At 32.9% G+C, this 22,999-nt stretch overlaps 1 protein-coding gene across 1 annotated transcript; it reads left to right on the forward strand.

The window, feature by feature from the left end:
• The first annotated feature begins 4,794 nt into the window (after positions 1–4,794).
• On the forward strand, positions 4,795–22,893 carry LOC123657344 (keratin, type I cytoskeletal 9). Its single transcript, XM_045592910.1, has 6 exons — positions 4,795–4,882; positions 14,554–14,636; positions 19,584–19,727; positions 21,087–21,662; positions 21,786–21,900; positions 22,730–22,893. The coding sequence occupies exons 2-6, from the start codon at positions 14,564–14,566 to the stop codon at positions 22,788–22,790; spliced, it is 969 nt and encodes a 322-aa protein (XP_045448866.1). The 5' UTR covers positions 4,795–4,882; positions 14,554–14,563; the 3' UTR covers positions 22,791–22,893.
• The last annotated feature ends 106 nt before the right edge of the window (positions 22,894–22,999 follow it).

The raw sequence follows: 22,999 nt of genomic DNA on the forward strand, positions 1-22,999 counted from the left end.
TCGAGTTATAATGTAACGTATACACATGACTACTTTTTCATCGATTCCCGCTCGGGATGGATATTTGTATTTTTACAAATATTTCTTTCCGGTTTGGATGTCTGTCTGATGTGTGGGTTTCCCCAACGTACCTTGGAGAGCACGTTAAGCTGTCGGTTCCAATTGTTATCGCATACACCTGATAGCGATCTTTACTCATAGTATGGGACATATCCGCTAACCCGCAGAGGAGCAGAGAGATTAAGTTAAGATCCTTATCCTACATGGAGAATGAGGCCTATGCCAGTAGTGAGATATTACAGGCTAAATCTTATGAACATAATTATCTCCTAGGTAAGATCTTTTAGTCACATTTAGCGTAACTACATAATAATCCGGTATGAACTTCTAACAAATAGATATTATTACTGGATCCACACAATGTATAAACCGAGTCACTTCTGAGCACTTCTTCTTTGGAACAAACTGAATTAGGGACGTTTTTCTCCATCTAACACTCCCCCGCTCTAAGGAGCGACGAAGTGTTGAATTATTGGCGTTACTTTATTTTATAAAACGATTTCGCCTGAAAGAATGAGATTTCTGTTTTTTTTTTTTTTTTTTTGTAAGCATCTCTCATCCTTAGTATAGCTTTGTGTCGTATTGATGTAGATATATCGAACTTCGATTACTTCATTCGATAGTGTAGATAGAAGAATTAATCTTAAGACTTAACGTCATGTGTTGAATTAATTGATGAATGAAAATCTGTTGACATAACCAGTTAAACCAAACATGACCAGTTTAGCTTAAAATTTTCCAGTTTTAATTTTTAAAAAATTCACAAAAAAAGTTAATAGATATGTATATGTATACTCATTATATATTATACTAGCTGACCCGGCGAACTTCGTATCGCCTAACACAAACTTTATCGTATGGTATTAAAGTTCAAATTGACTTTTAAGTATTATCACAAATCTTTTGTATGAGAGTATAGAAAAGTGTTGTTTTTAGACTTTTTCAGGAAATTTAATTATTTTTTTTTAGAATTTTTCTCTCCGTAAGAACCATCCTCGTACTTCAAGGAATATTTAAAAAAAAGAATTAGCGAAATCGGTCTAACCGTTCTCGAGTTTTGCGCTTAGCAACACATTCAGCGACTCATTTTTATATTATAGATTATACATAAACAATAGTTATTATGATTTTGTGTGACTGATACAATCGTTAAAAGCCGAAATATGGATTGCTTTTTCATTTTTAACGAGGCGTAGTTTTCAACATTTTGAATGTAATACTATCAGTTCAGTTCAGCTCAGCCTATTGCAGTTCACTGCTGGACACAGGCCTCCCCAAGTTCGCGCCAGACATCCCGGTTTTCCGCAGTCCTCATCCAACCTACATCGGCAATCTTATAATTATGTCTTTATTTTAATTCAGATTATAGAGTACATAATTTTTATTTAATTGTATGTGATTTTTATATTGTATGTTTCCCAAATAAATAAATAAATAAATAAATATAATAAATTTTAGATACTGGATAACTTTTGGGAAAAAAATATTAAAAAAATTTATTGTAAGAAAAAGTAGGTACCTAGCAGCTATTTATTCATAGTTGACATACGGAATCCATCTTGAGCGATGTGTTTGTTTCCCTGATGGTTAATGATAATAGAAACCCTGCGTCTTCACTCACATAAAAACTTATTATTTTACAAAGAGATGCTAACCTCTAGTAGTACCAATTAACTAATGAGTCAAATTTGATTAGTATTCAAAAATGATAAACTTCCATACAATTTCATCCCTTGTTTCATGTCTCTGTAAGATCTGTAAGAGTAGAACAATCGCTGGAATACTTGTTTGCTCATTGTTAATCAGAAGACCAATAATACATTTTCATGTGTCTTACTTCAAAAATGATGGACTTTCCATACAAACTTGCAAGAGTCCTTAGACCTTGCAAGTTTGTTTTTATATTTGAATTCGTTTAAATAATTGAGCTAATTTGTTAGACTCATTCTGCATGAAACCTTTCGTGAGTACGCCTTTAATAATAAAATGATAACTAACTGACGAATATAACTAAAGAACTGCGTATTGAAAAGAGTTAGTTTCCCCGTAGAATGTTATTTATTGCAAATTATAGCCGTGCTTACACGCTCGTTGTACGGTCATGCAGTATAACCATTCCAGAGTACTTCATATATTAAGATATAGTTTTTCAAATTTCAAAAAGGCCTAGGATTTTTTTTTGACATGGAACCAGATCTATTACACCTACTGAATCCCCCATTTGAAGGAACGTAGTAGTCGAACGTCCTATATAATAATATTATATATATAATATTAAATATTAAATTATAGGTTATAACTATTTTTAGATATATATTTTATTTACTTAAATACGCTGCAATATGTGAAAAGTGAAATAAAAAAATTTATTACGATTTTACATAAATCAATTAACATTTACCTATAGGTACCTAATAACTAAAACAAAAAGTAGATGTTTTATCTTTTTTTTTCCAAAACTACACTTGTTTTTTCTTAACAAGGAACATTTATTTAGATAATAGCTCTGAGTCTATAAAATACACATTTAGGGACTTTGAGATTTTTTTAATAATATAAGATTATTTTTGACCTACTGGTTAGAAATAAATTACGCTTTTCAGCCTTTAGTGGAAATTCCACCATTAAGAAAACATAATGAGACTGAATTTTTAAAATTAAATTGGGAGCTCTGGCATTTTTTAAATAGAAGTGTAAAAGTTGTATATTTTTAGTCTTCGAAAGGAGAATGTATTCCGTTTTTTAGAAATCCGAAAATTGTTTGGCGGGTAATTTGTGAGTATTTCTTTTTCATTAGTTTCCTGCAAGTAATATTGAGGCAAATCGTAAATTCGGACGGCAAGCACTCACATAAACAGACATTGTACACATCCCTACCGGAATTAATAAAACCTTACTGAAACATCAAAGAGTGTTTGTTCAACGTCGAATTTAATTATGTCAAACTATACAATTACAGAATATTCTAACATGTATTGAGTGCATGAGAATGCTTATCTTTACTAGGTAAATAAAAAAATCTATTTCAAAAATAACTCTCAAAAATACAATAGGAAAAATAATGTCCAAAATAATATTTATAACTATCAAATAATCAGATATATAGAGAGATGATTTTTTGATATCATAATATAATAACTAAATTTAAAATGAGTTCTACATTCAAGGCCCAAATCTGAAATAATATCACTAAATAAATAAATGAATTCTAGCCCCAAAATATGTTCTATATTTTAAATCTAAATGTTTTTATTACACAAATTGTAGTGTGACGCCGCGTTGGCGCAACGGTTACAGCCATGGATCGTTCCACTATGTGGATTTTATTTTATATTTCGTTGTTTGTTTGTGTCAAAATTGAAACAGAACACCTGCTATGTAATGTTTAAAACAGAAAAATGCATTTAGAAGAATAGATTCATTTTTATGGTGTTTTGAACACACATGACCGTACCGTACCTGTTGCGCTGGCGGTTGTGGGTTCGATCTCCGCACATGACAAACATTTGTATTGGCCATACAGGTGTTTGCCGTGGTCTGGGTATTTGTGCAGTCCTTGTGGGTCTCCCCACCGTGCCTTGGAGAGCACGTTAAGTCGTCGTCCCGGTTGTTATCATGTACACCTGATAGCGATCGTTACTCATATTAGGGAACATATCCGCCAACCCGTATTGGAGCAGCGTGGTGGATTAAGCTCTGATCCTTCTCCTACATGGGGAAAGAGGCCTATGCCCAGTAGTGGGATATTACAGGCTGAAGCGAAAGCGTAAATTGTAGTAACTTATCTAACAAAAAACATTAAAAAATTATAATCAGTTTGTAAATAGGCAACATTTCAGTGCTGTAAAGCTTAGATGATTGTTATCGGCTACTACTATATAGGTAGGAATTTATACCTTACGTGTATTCTTATAGAAGTCCTAAGAATTTCTTCTACGCTCCATACTTACGTGATAATTGGTACGTTCCACTAAGCATCCGCAATAATTGTAACATTTGTAATCTCTGTATCGATCCATCTAAGGCCCATGATCGTCGCGAGTAGTATTGCAACACTTCAGGAAATGTGTCTAACGATTTTTGAGGGAGCTTAATTATAACAGCTTATAAAGGTCCATCCATAACAATGAAATAGTAGCTGATCATCAGCTGCTGATGATACGTGTTAGATACTAGATTAGATACTTCACTAGCTACTATCTCATTTTCAATTTGTAAATCTTCTTGATTTTCCGTTTCATCTTTATTCTTGAAATCGTAAATATTGTGATGGAATTTTTTTTAATAGTCATTTGTCACATTGAACTCAAAACAATTTTTAATATCTGATGTTGTGTGCAACCGGAGTGTTTTTACATTCGTTTGCTTTTTTCACACGAAATACGAAGATCAGAATTTGCAGTTTAACATCTTATGGTTCTGCTATCATACGATACATTATTTTAAGTATAAGCTTGGTTTATAATTAGTTATAAATTAATAATCCCTACTTTTTCTACATACGCATCAGAAAACAAAAAACAAAAATCAAAATGGTTTCGAAATATTGTATAGTAACCTTAAAAATAAACCTAAAATTATGTTTAATTATGAAAACATTAATAAAAACAATAACAAAATGTATCTTTGCAAAAAGAATTATCGAAATAATTAACAAAATGATAATGTATAAACTAAACAATTCCACGAAACGTCATTGTCATACGTCAATTCTGAAATTTCCTATATAGTTCTGTGTGACTGTTCTTCTGACAGAAGACTTCTGTTGACTAGTTTGTGTTCATGTGTTGTGTTTGTAAGAAACTTCGCCTCGAAATTTCAGGTAATAAAGTTTTAATAAATTTATTGACCATACAATATTCCTATTTATATACATTTCAAACAGTAACCATGATGTGCTATCTGTTTAAAAAATAATAAAGTGGTGCAAAACATATGAATTGTGAAAAACATACCTAATAGTCAAATTTCTTGAAATCCTTATATATTACCTATATATTTTATATTGAAGTTCTTTGTAGTAATAGTTATATTTCCCCTTTTTATAATTCAAGGTTAATCTAATTTTAAAAAATGTCTAACAATAAGCTTATTTTTAATTTCCTCTTCCTATCAAGGTATTTCCCTTAAACATGGCTTTACCATAGTATGACGCATGTCCATTTTTTTATTGCATTATACAATAACAAACAATTACACTGAGAGGGCTTTCATAAAATGATTAAATTTTTAGTGAAATTCTATATAAATTGTACAACATGGAACTATAACAAGGAGTTCAGGCAAGAAATTTGATAGAGTATGTTATTCTAATAAAATTTTCAAATTTTATTAGAATTTAAAAATAGTTCTTAAAACTCTAAATATTCCAATTGTAATGCTGGTGAAAACTTCTTAATTTCTGTCTTAGTTGTCACATTCCATTCTACTAATAGTTGCTAGGTACTAAAAAGGCAAACTGGAAATATTATTGGCACAAAATTTAATGTACCCTATATATTTAATAGAGAGGAGAAGACATAGGAACCAAAAATAGAACCTATATCTTATTCTGATATGTCTATTGGATTCCAAGTTGTGTAGTTATATTTGCAGATAATATGAATATTTTTGCTTTTCAAAAATAATTCCTATTCACTCTTACTGAAAGTTTATATAAAATAATACTTGCAGGTTATTGTTAAAATCAGAGACCCGTGCTATATATCTTAACTAATTTTATAATTATTTGTATGTGATAATATGTTGAAGTGGTCAGTCACAGCTACTGTCTGTTGCAATAAAATTTTGTATATTTAGTTCCTGCGTACAATTGATTGCTTTAATTTGAGTGTGTTTATGTTTCTATTATATTTTCCTGGACCGCTGCAGATCAGTACTGAGGACTGTTGAGTGTGAGGTATACTGTTTAATATTTTATTTCATATTGTGGAAAAGAAACTTATTATAAAATTTCTTTTTGAGTTAGTAAGACTCCTTGACTATTGTAATTTTTTTATGAATTTAAATTAATTTTCTGACATTTTTTCTTCAAATTAAAAGACAAACAGTAGTTTCCTATTTTTCCTAATCAAACGATGTAAACTATTAAGTAGTAATAAAATATAATTTTTAAATGCTTTCACACTATTTTAGTTGAGAATTAGTATTAAACAATGTGTTAACACAGAGAATACAAAAAAATTAGCTTATAGACTACAAGAGATCTTATCATTCAAAATCATATAAATATTTTTTTTTTTTTAGTGAAACAAAAATGTTCTAATCTCTACCCATTAAAAAATAGACACCTAGGCGAAGGCTTAATAATTATGTAAAGTTTCAATTCCCATTTTAACTTTAGTTTTTAATTTATCATAATCGTAAACCATTCGTTGTCTGTTGTGTATGTGAGCTTTTTACATGCACTAAAAATACATCCCGTCTTGCGCTTTGCTGAAATAGTTACTGCCTATGTGCTATCTATGCTACTTTTAATCAACTTCAAAAAAGACTGAGATTCAATTTGACTTCTTTTTAATATACATAATATTCGTGGATAACTTCGTTGTTTATGAACCGATTTTGATAAGTCTTTTTTTGTTGGAAAGAAGATATCCCAAGGGTGGTACCATGATAAGGAAACGAGGATCTGAATATTGAATTTCAGAGAAATCGAGGGGAACCCTCGAAAATCGTAGTGACGACTAGTGCGTTTGTTAATTTTTTCCGTCTACTTACATTATAGCCACATACACAATATAGCCACCCCCTCTCTTCCCGTGGGTGTCGTAAGAGGCGACTAAGGGATAACACAGTTTCACTACTACTTTGGAACTTACAAAGCTGACCGATGGCGGGATAACCATCCAACTGCTGGCTTTGAAATACACAGACCGAAGACAGGCAGCAGCGTCTTCGGTGTGACAAAGCCAGCCCTGCGGTCATCAACCCGCCTAACCAGCGTGGTGACTATGGGTAAAACGAGTTCACGCCATTTTTGGGGTGAACTTGTGGAGGCCTATGTCCAGCAGTGGACTGTGATAGGCTGAAATGATGATGATGATGACGATGACGACTTATCGATGTAATTGAAGTCGTTTTTTTTTTTTCGTTTGGTTGCAAACACAATTATTTTTGTATAAAGTACATTCTTTTATTTACGTTCAAGCCATAATCTTCGTAAAAAGTAGAAAATTGCCATTTAGATGACTACACATATTATTATAGATTATTCAACTTGTCATGATGTAACAGATTCAGGTGGTCCACCACGCTTCTCCAATGCGTGTTAGCGGATATATTCCCTACTATGAGTAACGATCGCTATCAGGTGTACACGATAACAACCGGGACCGACGACTTAACGTGCTCTCCGAGGCACGGTGGGGAGACCTACAAGAACTGCACAAACACCAAGACCACGGCAAACACCTGTATGGCCAATACAAATGTTTATCATGTGCGGGGATCGAACCCGCAACCGCCAGCGCAACAGATACAATCCATGGCTGTAACCGTTGCGCCAACGCGACGTCCCCTTAAGGAACATACAAAAAAATAAATTAGCCAAATTGGTCGAGCCATTCTCGAGTTATGCGCTTAGCAACATTCATTTTTATTTATATAGATCTTCTACCTTAATGGAAGATTCCCTCCTTACTTTTTAGAACCAAAGAAAATATACGAGTACGTTTATGCAAGTTGTAGAATTCTCGGTCCATCTCAACAAGACAGCGAATTACCGGTTATAAAAACGTCTGGCTTTGAGACGGGGCGCTTCCTTTTGAGTGCAGTTAAAGCCGACTGCCCGATACAATGATTGTGGCATTTTGCCAGCAACAGCTTGCTAATATCGTAGTAGAATCAAATAGATATAAGTTACGTTTTGCCAAAATGCTCAAAATGTTTTACAATGAAATAAGACTGCGTATGATTGAACGATGCGGAAGTTTCATGGAATTGGATGACGTAAACTCTTATATATATATTTATAGAGTTTGAAAACAATACATTGCATGTACAAATATGTTGATAATTATTGCTAATGAGTTTATGACTTAAGTGTTGATACATCTGTGAGGATTTATACGCAATTAATTAGCTACTATAATACATATAATATATAATAGAAAACGTCGTAAAGCCTTATTAAATCTTCTCAATAATTTCTAACATAATATTTAGTCATAAATTATCATATTTAATGAATAGAATTTTTAGTCAAATATAAAAAATCTATCCAGTAAGTATATTATTATCTTTTTCTTATTTTTTTCTTTCAAAATCTGGTCAGTTTTAACATACTGAAAAATAAATCAAAACAACGCTAAACACAGCAGCAACAATGTTTTATCTATTGGTTATTTAATATTTACAGATCTTGGTCGTTATCAGAAACAAAAAAAAAAGAAAACAATATAAAATTCTTCCAAGCCACATTACGTGTTACAATTATCGGTCTGCAGTTTCCTTATAAATCGTCGTTTCTCAAGGATGTTTACGTCCACATTGAACGAGTTAACCTAACAACCGGTTTAGTAATTCTTATCTTGTGATATAAATATAAATGCCAAAAAAAATTATTTCTTTCAATTTTGTGATGACAACATATAAAACAACCAAATGCCTTTTAAATCCGTTCTAATCTTAATTAGTTTCATTTTTCATATAATGTTTCAATGAATTTCTATTTGTGAACACAAAAAACAGAATATAACATTCTAAAGACTAGTTGGTTAGCATCAGTTCTTACTAATCCGTATTAGTTTTAAAATTAAAAGATTTCTTATCTATTAATCACAGTTCCATGTAAAGTACATCAAATAGTATAAATTATTCTTTCATCCCTCGTAAATTCGTTATATCAATATAGTTCTACTGTCTAAAAATAAAGTTTTACGATTTAATCAATATACTAGTATCTTGGTTTTTCAGTTTCTAAGATTGCGTCGTTAGGTTTACGATGTCATAAAATTCGAACTTGTAAACGAACTGAGTACAATGATCTCTTATTAAACGTTCTAATTTTTATGTTAAAGACATCTTTCAACCAATATACAAAGAAACTAGGTACTGTATTAATAGATGTAATACTTTTTAACCGACTTCCAAAAAAGGAGGAGGTTCTCAATTCGACTGTATTTTTTTTTTTTTTTTTTTTTTTTTTTTATGTATGTTACATCAGAACTTTTGACCGGGTAGACCGATTTCGACAAATTTTGTTTTAATCGAAAGGTGGTGTGTGCCAATTGGTCCCATTTAAATTTATTTGAGATCTAACAACTACTTTTCGAGTTATATCTAATAATGCGTTTTTACTTGACGCTTTTTTCGTCGACCTACGTTGTATTATACCGCATAACGTTCTACTGGATGTACCGATTTTGATAATTCTTTTTTCGTTGGAAAGGGGACATCCCTAGTTTAGTACCGTGATAAGGAAACCAGGATCTGATGATGGGATCCCAGAGAAATCGAGGGAAACTCTCGAAAATCCGTAATAACTTTTTACTGGGTGTACCGATTTTGATAACTTTTAATTTAATCGAAAGCTGGTGTTTATCATGTGGTCACCTATAAATTTTATCGAGATCTGATAACTACTTTTTGAGTAATCTTTGATAACGCGTAGTTGCTTGACTATTTTTTCGTCGATCTACGTTGTATTACTTGTCGATGTAATTGAAGTCGGTTTTTTTTTTCGTTTGCGAGCAAACACAATTATTTCGATAAAATTTTGATGTACTTATCCATTGATAAAAAGGAAGAATCCGTAAAATATAATGCTAGCTAAAAGCGTGTAAGTGGATTAATTAACGTGATACGAATTAGCAAAGTATTTATGTACCTACGCAGACGACATGATTGTTTCTATTATATTCGTCCAAAAACATTAACAATGCCCAAAATTATCTTCAAAAATATTTCGAAAATATAACTAAATGGGCACACGACCCGACCGATGGTAGAATAATAAGGTTTACAAAAACTAATATTACGCATTTTTGTTCACCATATAGCATATTTCATAAACATAATGATACGAACATTGTGGGGTATTCTTACGATTGCCTCCATAACAATAAAGTCGGAAGTCAGTGCACAAAATAGAAGAAATAGAAAAATAAAGGTACCTTGGCTAATTTGTGGTAAACTCAGATCGATTTTGGGTAGATTCTTTCATTTAAGCGGTTTTGTTAGTAAAAAGGTGTTGTATGTTCTTTATCATGCACCTGCTGACACATTGATTAGCTATGACATAAGTAGCTATGCACTTATATTTAAAACGTAATTGGACTATATAAAACAATTGCAAATTAGGCTTTGCTTCAGTCTGAAATATTCCACTGCTGGATATAGGCCTCTTTCCCCATGTAGGAGAAAGATCAGAGCTTAATCCAATAGGTACGGGTTGGCGGATAATTCCTTAGCATGAGTAACGATCGCTATCAGGTGTACATGATAACAACCGGGACCGACGGCTTAACGTGCTCTCCGAGGCACAGTGGGGAGACCCACAAGGACTGCACTAACACCCAGACCACGGTAAACACCTCTATAGCCAATACAAATGTTTGTCATGTGCGGGGATCAAACCCGCAACCGCCAGCGCAACAGCCGCAAACCAGTGCTGTGACCGTTGCTCCAACGCGGTATCTTAAAATTAGGCATATGAAATATTTAATAAGTAAAAAAATAAAACCTTACACTCAATAGTTATGAGAAACTATTTAATGTTTGTGAAATACTACCGGGCCATCTTAAAGTATCTTGTAGTTATTGAACAATTCCATAGAAAAGTATAGTAAAGTAGAAAGAGAGTAAATAATTATTATGGACAGAGAACTTGGCAATACATAACACCTTTAATATATAACATTGCACAAAACTATCTTCATTTTGACATTAGCTATGAATGTCTTGTTCACGAGGCTGAAGTTTGCGGGTAGATCTTGATGGTATTAGCAGTGTCCATACTGAACACAGCACAAAATTTAGTACACATAGTAATGTTGTTTTAGAAATATCAGAAACCTAAATACTTACCAAATAATTTGGATGTTGTTTTTAGAAACAACTTTTTTACATTTCGAGTAGCGTTTTCTTATTCTTATAAACAGTATTATTCGTAATGAAAACATATATTAACTGCTTATTTCTAAATATTTTTGATAATATTTATATAAAAGCAGCGAAGTAAGATAATATTTCATTCTTCCTTAAAACTCGTATTTTTAGGCATCGGTAATTAATAACCAGAAAATTTAAAAAATCACGTAATTTAATGACGTTGTTATCTAAATACGTCAACGGATAAGCGGAGCCCTGACTCACTTATTATTTTAAGAACATAGAAACAAAAACGCAACGTTTTTACTTGCCTTTTACATCTTCCATCTTATTTTATTGATTAGCTTTTCTTTTACCATCCCTTTATATTTTTCCCGGAAGTGTTGCTCTAATTACCAACATACAAAGAGAACTCTTTTAACTATTAAAGGTAGGAAAATATACAGGTCATTGACGCGACAAGAGGTATAGAGGAAGTAATATAGAGGGTGACAGACGGGCCGTTAACAGGGCCGTTACAGCTTCAAGTGATATATGAGCTGCGAAGTGGCTTGGTGCCTGTCACTTCAGTTCCGCTACCGCACCGCGCCTGCAAAAAGATAAAAAGGATTCCGAAATTCGTTTCACAAGTGGGCTGGCGGAAATGGATAGGAATTTACCGGGTACGGCTTTTTATGTCGGTCAATAGATCCAACGTTTCGCTATCCAATCTCAACTCTATATCGAGTAATGTCCCTCGCTTAATTTCTGCTATCTTAACTCATCAAGCGAAGTAAATGAAATAGGTACGGTTCTATGGTTGTCGGAAATGATGATAATATGTTTAGTTTGATAATAATGTGAACTGTCGATTCCTGAAATACTAGGTAGTACAAAAGTTTTTTTTTTCTGATAATAAAATGAAAATAAAAGGCTAAGGAAATGTTTTAGCTCGGAAAAGGAAAAAGGAAAAATAAAATATAATTTGTCAGCCAAGTGTCACGTTATAAATGACACCGCAGCATGTAGAGGCTTAAGTTGCCAAGATTTCATCCCTCAACCGACGTTCAACTTAATAGTTTGCGACTTTCTGATTTAACAATACTTTTAGATATATTTTTATGTAATTAAATTCTTAAATCTTTTATAAATTTATTTCGTTTTAGAACAAATTATGTAGAAATATATAGAGCTATAGATATATATTTTACGCATGACCACACCTCGCCGTACCTTCCATTGACCTACGACATGACCTCGCCCCAAGCGACCTAAACCCAACCCAATGATTTAAGTTTATATTACCGCTACTTCACGTTACAGAATAGATTTTCTTTCTACGAACTTGATTCTCATTTAACATTTTTATTACAGTCCTCACTAGTCGTACATTAACCTAAAAACCAATGAATGGATTAACCTCGAAACTTTCATCATTCATCATTACAGCCTATACAGTCCACTGCTGGACATAGGCCTCCACAAGTTTACGCCAAAAATAACATGAACTCATGTGTTTTGCCCATAGTCACCACGCTGGGCAGGCGGGTTGGTGACCGCAGTATTGGCTTTGTTGCACCGAAGACGCTGCTGCCCGTCTTCGGTCTGTGTATTTCAAAGCCAGCAGTTGGATGGTTATCCCGCCATCGGTCGGCTTCTTAAGTTCCAAGATGAAGATGAAGTGAAGAAACTTTAATTTTTGTATACTTTTTAAAACTAAATGAATTTTATGCAGGAAAAATAATATATACTACCAATGTTTTCTTGGTGCGATGGTATGGGAAGGTAGAAATGTAACTTTTTTTAAAATACTGGTCCAAATAATATAGCTCTCTAACAGACAAAAAAAAAACGAGTGTGCTTTAGACCACACGACTGAAGATATCCACCCAAACACGAATATCCACCCAAACACCCATCGATTTTTTTTAATTTTATATTTTTTATCAATATTTGAAAGCAATTACTCTAATACTGACATAAATGCTGTCTATACTTGCAATATTGTCCAACAGACTAAATTCCTCGGCGCGGATTATGAAATACTTTTCGTCTGGATTCAATAAAGAGAACTTGTACCATAATCCATGGAACGTTTACTTACGGGAACAGTAGTTGGTAACGAGGTTATATGGAACAGTTTCGAGGAAATTGCTCCGGAAATGTTGCTGGGTGTCATAAAGTTTCTAGCTGAGATGGACGTGTACAGAGTTGGAATACCTGCATATGTCGGACTATTCAGTCTTGTGTGTTCTTCCTCTAACTTTGTTAGAACTTTTTCTCCATTGTTATAAGTTTCTAAGCATACTACTAACAAAGGAACACGCTGTTCGTCTATTTGAGCGACATCTGTCTCTGATTGTAGTTTACTATGCAATTTATTGTCATTTGTTTGACAACAGTTGATGTACCTACACTATATGAACTTGTAAGTCTGTTTCACTAGTTGTGCATAACGCTATTTGACGTATGATGATGTCTAACAAATAAAAGTTTTTGATTTATTATTCTTTTTCACCATCGAATTCCACTATATTTATGAGATATTTCTATTTGCAATTATGTATCAAAAACTTGTATTTCATTAATTGAGGTGAAACAAGTCCTAATGTCCTATTCTACCTGCTGTAAAAGTTTAATCGTAACTTATTCGTAGGAACACCTTTAGACACATCTGATGTAACAAGCCCTAAACCTACTATACTTAATAATTATATAAATATATTGATTATTTGCCTAAATATGGCTCACTTTATCTTACACATAATTTGATATAAAAGAGAAGACATTAAATTTAAGTAAAACCGAAATCCTTTTAGCGACAACAAGTAGTCTACTTACCTTTATTTTCTTATAATGTTATTATACATTTATAGCCTGGGCGTACCCACGGTGGGGCAAGATGGAGCATTTGCCCCAACTTGACTCGACACTATAAAATAAGATTAGATGGCTTAGATTTTAATAAAAAAATTTTGGTAGATCTAGCCAACACCTCCACAAGCTTTTATTAAAGTAGAGTAGACAGTAAAAGTAAATAAAAAGTTGCAGTAAATAAACAGCATTTTTAATTTTCTACTACTTATCGAATTATGACATGTATTTGTTTTGTCCCACCAATACCCACGTGGCGCTAATCTACTTGGTATATTACATTTTTTAATATCATATCAAAAATCGACCGTTCCAGCGGGTATCAAACCTGCATCTCCAGCTGAACGTGTCGGTGCTCTAGCCAATTAAGCTATAGTACGATGTACCCGCAAGATAGAAATTTTTGATATGATGATTTTATATTCGGTTCTAAGCGACTGTGGCTGAAACGGTCGATTTTTGATATGATATTAAAATATGTTTTGAATTCCCTAATGTGTGGGTAACACAAAAATAAAATCTTACGAATAGTTTTACATGTTATTTGCCGGCAGTTTACTAAATTATAAATTGTATCTTGTTTTACAGATTAATATCCATGAACACAAATATGGACTGGGGGACGGTTTTACTAGTGCTCGCTGTAGCATTTCACGTAGACGGCTTCTCAAGTAAGTGTCAGGTAGTGAAACGAACGAAATATTTCATATGACAACAATGAGAAACTTCAAATTCGGTTTTATATTTTAAGTAAATTGACAATAGCGTACCATTTTTATTTTCAAAAACACTTAACATACTTATGTATACACACCCATATACTCTACAAAAGTATAATCTGACAACAGAATCTTAATAATGCTCACACTTATAATTTAAATTAATTATGGTCGAAATTCGATCACTAGCCGACTACTAGTTTTTATAAATACATACACAGAAGAAGCTCAGTTACAGAGCGGATGAAATATTTCCTGTTATTACCTTCCTTACATTGCGACGTAATTTTACTCGCTTGTGACCTCTGGCACGACCTTCACGATAAAATAGAATAGGACTCCCACAATCAAATATATCGTTCGCTTAATTAATAAATGATATAACTTACAACCTGCTGAGGGTGCTTTAATGAAATGAAATTACGTTCAATACAAATTAACTGATAAAATAACGTTATTATCGCGCTTACTAGAAACATATATTTTTCTTCGTCAAATGATATAAGGTCAATAGATTACCGAGAACATGACTCGATATCATTATTTCGATGATAGGTCTTTGTTTTGAACTAAATCATGCTTATTTATTGTTATGAATAAGTATAAACATCGTTTGTGTTATTGCTCAACTTGTTTTGATATTACTTCAATAATTTTATTAACAACTTCAATACAACTTTATATACTTATATTACTCTTATATACTTTGGATTTTACATGATATAAAATTTATAATAGCACACACCCATAGCCAACAATAGGAAACCTTTTTCAGGAGTCCAGAATCGCAAAACAAAAATAAACGATAATGAACTTATGGATGAAACATACAATAACTTGTCATAAACGGGTGTCGAACACGCAAACACTAGCGCAACAGTCAAATGTTTAGATCACTACGCCTATTTTTCACCTTATCTTATAAATAACAGCGTGACTCCATTAAAAACGTCTGAGAAGTGTAATTTTGATACTCGGTCACGTATTCATACATATTCCTATAAGATGTCACCGCCTAATGCTCTCGTAAACCACTACTATACTGCTCTTCAGTGATAACAAAACAATAAGCTATGATTTCATCTTATGGTGCTTTTTATACTCTTTTATTACCTCTAAAGTCGCACTCGCCGAGTCGCAAACATATCCTACCCTCACATACGACTTTTCATACATTTAGCTTAAAATATTTTCATGAGTGAATTTTATTTTTACTGATACAAATTTTACTGTCCATAACATTTTTAGGGCTCTCAACAAAAATGGTAAAAAGGAGTGCCATAGTACCGACTCAGTACTATAAATTTCGTTACGTGTATGTACTTACTGTATGTTTCAGATTTAAAAAAAAATAATTAAAAAACAAATAAACAAACGCCTCACACCTAACGGCCCCCACTAGTCTAGAATGCAAATCCCGTATCGAGGGTTTAGAGATACACATAATATTACAGGCACAATCGCCTAGACCACAACTAACGTTTACATGGCCTGTCCAATCTACGAATATATAAGAATGTCGTGTGTAAAGATAGAACCCACAACCGTTAGTGAATTAGGCAATTGTACTTACCACTTCGCCCACGCGTGATCAACAAAGACAAACAAACAATAGAAATAATAAATCGACTAAAAAGTTGTTGGAATAGATGCTAACGATTTACATGCATGACAAACTACGAACTGTTATCGCTATCTACATAATTATGTTATTTAAAATGATTTTCAAATAAAATACAATTTTATATTGTACAGTTCAATACACATAGGGCATTTGGAAGTTCAGCAAGCCTGCACAAGGAATTTATTCAATATCTGACTGTACGGCCACAACAATATTGCTTTTATAGAGTATCTCCATATGTAGCGTATTAAAGTGACAATGAAATAAATAAAACTGTTGTAAAAATTACATTAAGAAACCTTTTAAAGAAATTATATGCGACGGGATTAATAAAGAGTATAAATATACGTATATGCCACTAACTAATTATTATTTTTATTTATCTAATAATTTGCCTGTATAAATTTTATACCTCTCTATTTCCGTAGGTTTTATAGAAAACGAAGTTTTGTTATAGATTTTACTTCATTTGTATCCCACCTGCTTCTAGGTTAACTTTAGTTTACTGCGATTGGCCATTCTAAATTAGGCACTTTAAAATATGATATAACTTTTATATGTACGCATATGTATTTAGTAAAAAGCGGTTATTTTAATATTACAAACAGGCACTCCAATTTTATTTAATTGTATAGAAACTTTTTCTGTTGGGCTGTGCCGCTGTCAGGTGAAACATTAACTAATACTCCATGTTTTGCAATTCACAATTGTTATTCTATGTTGAATTAATGATATAACAAGATGTTTATCTAAGCGTTATTGAGACAATACCTAATATTTTGTGTTAATAATTCATTACGTTTATCGAGAGTTTCCTATTGTTTCGATACACGGTAATTATGTATTCACACTATAATATTGCCTAAACTAAGTGATCTCCATTGTACTTCAAGGTAACTCTACCTAAATTGGGACGTGTAAATATATAGACATATGGGAAATAGATTTGTTCATTTTGTAATTACGTGCGTATAAATTATCCAATTATACCTATATGACAAACATATTAGGTATAACATTTAGATTAACAAAAATTACTGGTTATTTCGTTCGGTTCAAGAATTTGTTACAGTTTCTATATAGTCTTTGCCATTTTGCATTCATTTTTCAATTAATCATGAAACAAAGATATTAAATATTTGAAAAAAGTAATTGCCCTATCATGAATAACGATCATGATTAATTGATTATTGTTCGTTACTACAGTACCATTATTATTATTATTTGATGGTGTTATTATAACAACTGATCTAGTAATATATATCTACTAGCAGAGCCGGTAGACGTTGCCCTACCGAAACCAACGCCACCTACCGGGTTCAATTGTATTTTTAAACTATCTATGAAAACATTGAAATGAACACAATGATTTCAACCAAAATCTAATCAAAATCAAAATTAAAATAACTTGATTCAAATGGGCTTCAAAAGCACCTTAGAAGCGTCATCTTACAAATTAAAATTTTAATTATCGTTTAAAGTGAAGGTAGAACCGAATCGGAATGTAGATTCTGCACAGAAGAATCGGCAAAAAAACTCAGCAGTTACTCTTTTTTTTAAAATAAACTGTGTTGTAAGACAAAATCGGTGCCGCTGCTTAAGAGAGATACGAGTAGATTAGCTAGATTTCACCTAGCAATCACTCGTACAGAAGAATTATATTATAATTATATATAGATAAAAATTTCTGGGAAAAATAAAAAATTCCAACCGTCACTAACCGTCCGTGAATCACCAGTGCTTTGACGTTAAGAGTTATATCACACACATCAGCCTATCGTAGTCCACAGCTGGACATAGGCTTCCACAAGTTCGCGCCAAAAATGGAGTGAACTCATGTGTTTTGCCCATAGTCAGACGCTGGGCAGGCGGGTTGGTGACCGCAGGGCTGTCTTTGTAGCACCGAAGACGCTGCTGCCCGTCTTCGGTCTGTGTATTTCAAAGCCAGCAGTTGGATGGTTGTCCCGCCATCGGTCGGTTTTTTAAGTTCCAAGGTGGTAGTGGAACTGTGTTATCCCTTAGTCGCCTCTTACGACACCCACGGAAAGGGAGGGGGTGGCTATATTCTTTGCTGCCGTAACCACACAGCCTTAAGTTATATGAGTGTTATATGTATATTTTAATATAGGCGCTGCGGGCACGCGGTTTCACCCGCGTTGATTTGAGGACAAAAAAGCCTTCCTTCTTCTTAAATCATACCTAACCTTCCTTTTTAAATAGTTTAAATTTTTTCATTGTGAATGCCTACTTATTTTATATATTTATTAAACTCACTACATTCAATTGATAAAAGATCATTAAATTTACCATGAATCTATATATTATACGATTACTGTATTTATATATTAGTGTGTATGTAAATGTTTATATTTATTTATTTTTTTATTGCGTACGTATGTGTATAATGTATATATAATTATTATATATTCTATTTTTTTTTTATTTTTTTATTTAAATCTATATACCACCAGCCCATCTGAAAAGCAATATCCCTTTCATTATCAGGTTGTCTGAAAGAGATTGCTTTTTAGCAATAAGATCGCCTGGTTGTACAATTTGTTACTATAATTGCTTATAATTTTAATTTTATTCTTTATTTAAATGTGCAATAAAGTATATTATTATTATTATTAATGCCGGTAGAGCAAGCAATTATCTATAAAATATAAATAATTTATGTGGACTAATTGTGAGGTTTTTTTTCTAAAAAGGGACACAAACATCTTAATCTGAGCGTATTAATATATATGATGAAAACGTCATCAAATCTATTGCAAGTATATAATCTTGTATATTCAAAAAATCTTTTCCTTTTAGAACCCTCTACATCCTTTCAAACAGTCACGTATTTCGGAATATAAAAGACGGGAAACAGAAAAAAAAAATTCTCACGAAAGTCCTTTTTCGGGTCCCGTAATTTTTACTTTATACTTTTATTTATATAAATTAATGTAGGTATATATAACTTTTTATTAACTTATATATAACTTTTACAAAATGTAAAGAAGCAGATCTCCCAAGTTCCACATTGTTTTGATTTGTAACATCGTAATATTTATTTTTTTCTCTTTTTTTCTGGCTTTTAAAAGGTAATAAAAGCTTAATACTATATATACCTATATTAATATTATTATTATACGAAATAGAGATCAAATGTCATACGGATCTGCAAACTTACAAAAAGCAGAAAACCTTGTAGTTTCTGGTTTAGTAATTATGGGTGTATTTATTATGATTAGTTAAAATGACATAAGTTATTTTTATTACTTTACTAGAGTACGGCCGAACATGTAAGGACATTGGATGCCTAAACAGTGAAGTGTGCGTGCTAGCCGAAGATCCCTGCTCATTCGGACGCAGTTCTAATTGTGGGACATACCCGACATGTAAAAAGAAGTCGCAGGTTGTTGCAAGTGAAGGTAATATATAAATTTATCGATTTAAATTTAACAAATGACTCGTTTTTTAACCGACTTCCAAAAAAGGAGGAGGTTCTCAATTCGACTATATATTTTTTTTTTTTTTTTATGTATGTTACATCAGAACTTTTGACTGGGTGGAGCGATTTCGACAAATTTTCTTTTAATCGAGAGGTGGTGTGTGCCAATTGGTCCCATTTAAATTTATTTGAGATCTAACAACTACTTTTCGAGCTATATCTAATAATGCGTTTTTACTTGACGCTTTTTTCGTCGACCTACGTTGTATTATACCGCATAACTTTCTACTGGATGTACCGATTTTGATAATTCTTTTTTTGTTGGAAAGGAGATATCCCAAGTTTAGTACCATGATAAGGAAACCAGGATTTGATGATGGGATCCCAGAGAAATTGAGGGAACTTCTTGAAAATCCGCAATAACTTTTTATTAGGTGTACTGATTTTAATGATTTTTAATTTAATCGAAAGCCGATGTTTATCATGTGGTCACATTTAAATTTCATCGAGATCTGATAACTACTTTTTGAGTAATCTTTGATAATGCGTTGTTACTTGACTATTTTTTCGTCGATCTACGTTGTATTACTCGTCGATGTAATTGAAGTCGGTTTTTTTTTTCGTTTGCAAGCAAACACAATTATTAATTGTCGTTATCAATATCCTATGGAAAAAAATCTCATCAAACATAGACAAATGCAGACCAAATTCTCATACAGGGTTATGAGAGTCTATGAGATCTGATAGATTAGTAATAGTAGTTTAGTAATACTAAACACATAGACGCCGCGTTGGCGCAACGGTTACAGCCATGGATTTACCTTGTTTGCGGGTTCGATCCCCGCACATGACAAACATTTTTATTGGCCATACAGGTGTTTGTCGTGGTCTGGGTGTTTGTGCAGTCCTTGTGGGTCTCCCCACCGTGCCTCGGAGAGCACGTTAAGCCGTCGGTCCCGGTTGTTGTCATGTACACCTGATAGCGATCGTTACTCGTAGTAGGGAATATATCCGCCGACTCGCATTGGAGCAGCGTGGTGAATTAAACTCTGATCCTTCTCCTACATGGGCGAAGAGGCCTATGCCCAGTTGTGGGATATTACAGGCTGAAGCGTAAACACATCGTACGTTTTATTTTTTCGTTTTAACTCAAAATAAAACTTTATGAAACCTTTTACGAAACTTATTTTTTTAATTAACATTCAAAATAGTTTTCACTGACTGAAACAATTCATTTCAAACAAAAAAAAATCTTTTTTACTTGACTATAAATTAGTTATTATTGATCACACTCGTATGATAAAAACTTAATTTCAAGAAATCTAAAAATATTTTTCAGGTTCACACTCAGAACCAGCACGACCATCCGTCCCCAAACCTGTACCAAACACTCCCACACGTGACTATGACTCAGCCCCTAATTACCCTGCGCCTGCACCCCCCACTAACACCCACAGCGGTTCTCCATATGGTAGTAGATCACCATACGACAACTCCCCCTATGGAAGCAATGGCGGAAGTTCTCCTTATGGCGGAAGCTCTCCTTATGGCGGAAATTCTCCATACGGCGGAAGCTCTTCCTACGGTGGAAACTCTCCTTATGGCGGAAGCTCTTCTCATGGCGGTTCAACTTTTGGTGGCAACTCTCCTTATGGCGGCTCCCCGTACGGTGGTGGAAATTCACCATACGGAGGAACACCTAGCAGAGGAAGCCCTTACGGAGGCGGCTCGAATCCTTACAGCCCAAGCACTAATGGTGGATTCGGAGGCTCTGGTGGAAAAAGTCCATTTGACAGCATTTTAAATACGTTGAACAACTTCGCTAACGGCCACGGCAGTGGAACAGGAACAGGCACAGGCACAAGCACAGGCACTTCTGGAAACAGTCTATCCAACATCTTCGGAAACCTTCTCGGTAATTTATCTAAAAGTGGAAGCCTTAATGGATTGTTCAACTCACGACCCATTATGGAAAATCCAAGTTATTCCTTATACAGCTCTAATTCGAGAAGTTCTAATTCTCAAAATTATCCATCAGGAAACAGCCCTCAACCTGCCTACCAACAGCCGAACTATAATAAGAATTATGGACAAAACTATGGTCGCAATGGAGCCACAACTCGAAAGCCAGTCCATTATGGCTGGAATGTTAGGTAAAAGCACTTCAACAAGTATTGCTTAGTGGTGTGGCTACGGGCTTCAAGTAGTTTTTATAACTTATTTAATGCTTGCATGTAATACTTCTTTAAGTGCACTGTCTTAAAGTACTCACCAAAAAACTTATAGTAATTTTACATTTGAATAAATGTTAGTTTTATTAATTTTAATTTGCTGCTATAACGCATATTATAATTTTCTTTTCAAAACTAACACATTAATAAGGCTGGTTTAAGACAAATAATGTTTCAACGTAATAAACATTTTATTTTAAATTATTCTTCTTAAGTTTCTTTTTTACTAACCGGCTATTTGTATTAAACGCCGTAGAATATATAAATAACTGTTTAAAATGTGATCAAACAAAGATTTTAACTATCTGAATTTTGTTTTAAGAATTGAGTTTGTAAATATTTGCATGCATCATTGTTCCGCATTTATAATTTTTTGCAATGTTTCCTGTTTACTTTTACTGTAATATTATTTTATTATTTTTTTAATCCTTGTATAGTGTAAAGTGTATCTTTTATTATTCCATAAAAAATTAGTTTGACAACTTTGCGAATGCTTTGAAACTTTTTTTATATATTTCGAAATGTTAGATGCTTATGTATTGTATAGATTTAATAGAGTTAACGTAATCAGAAACTACAGAAGCTAGTTTGTGATTTTTTTTAAAGTTTATTTGTAGTTATAATGCTTATAATGTAGCAACACAATACTTTGTAATAAAAACATGTTAATACTCAAAAGCAATGTAAACATACTCGAATGATTTCCTAATTTGTGCTATTATTTACTGTTTTATATTATTTCTCATTTCAGCATCACAGTGATTTTCACGTACCTGGTACAACTGTACGTCCAGAACATTATAAGGAATTAATATATAATTGTTATTAATGTTTTTTTTAAGGTGCTTTAACAGATGTAACTTTATTTATACGTTACCGCAAAACCATTATTGCTTAAATAAAATGTATTTCTTATGTCTTTCGTTTTTGTTCTATTTATTTTTATTATCTTATACTATTAAACGAGCAATTCTTGTATATATATATATATATAATCTGAATCTCGGAAACGGCTCCAACG

The sequence above is a fragment of the Melitaea cinxia genome, chromosome 10 (genome assembly GCF_905220565.1).
Source record: "Melitaea cinxia chromosome 10, ilMelCinx1.1, whole genome shotgun sequence".
Taxonomy (NCBI): domain Eukaryota; kingdom Metazoa; phylum Arthropoda; class Insecta; order Lepidoptera; family Nymphalidae; genus Melitaea; species Melitaea cinxia.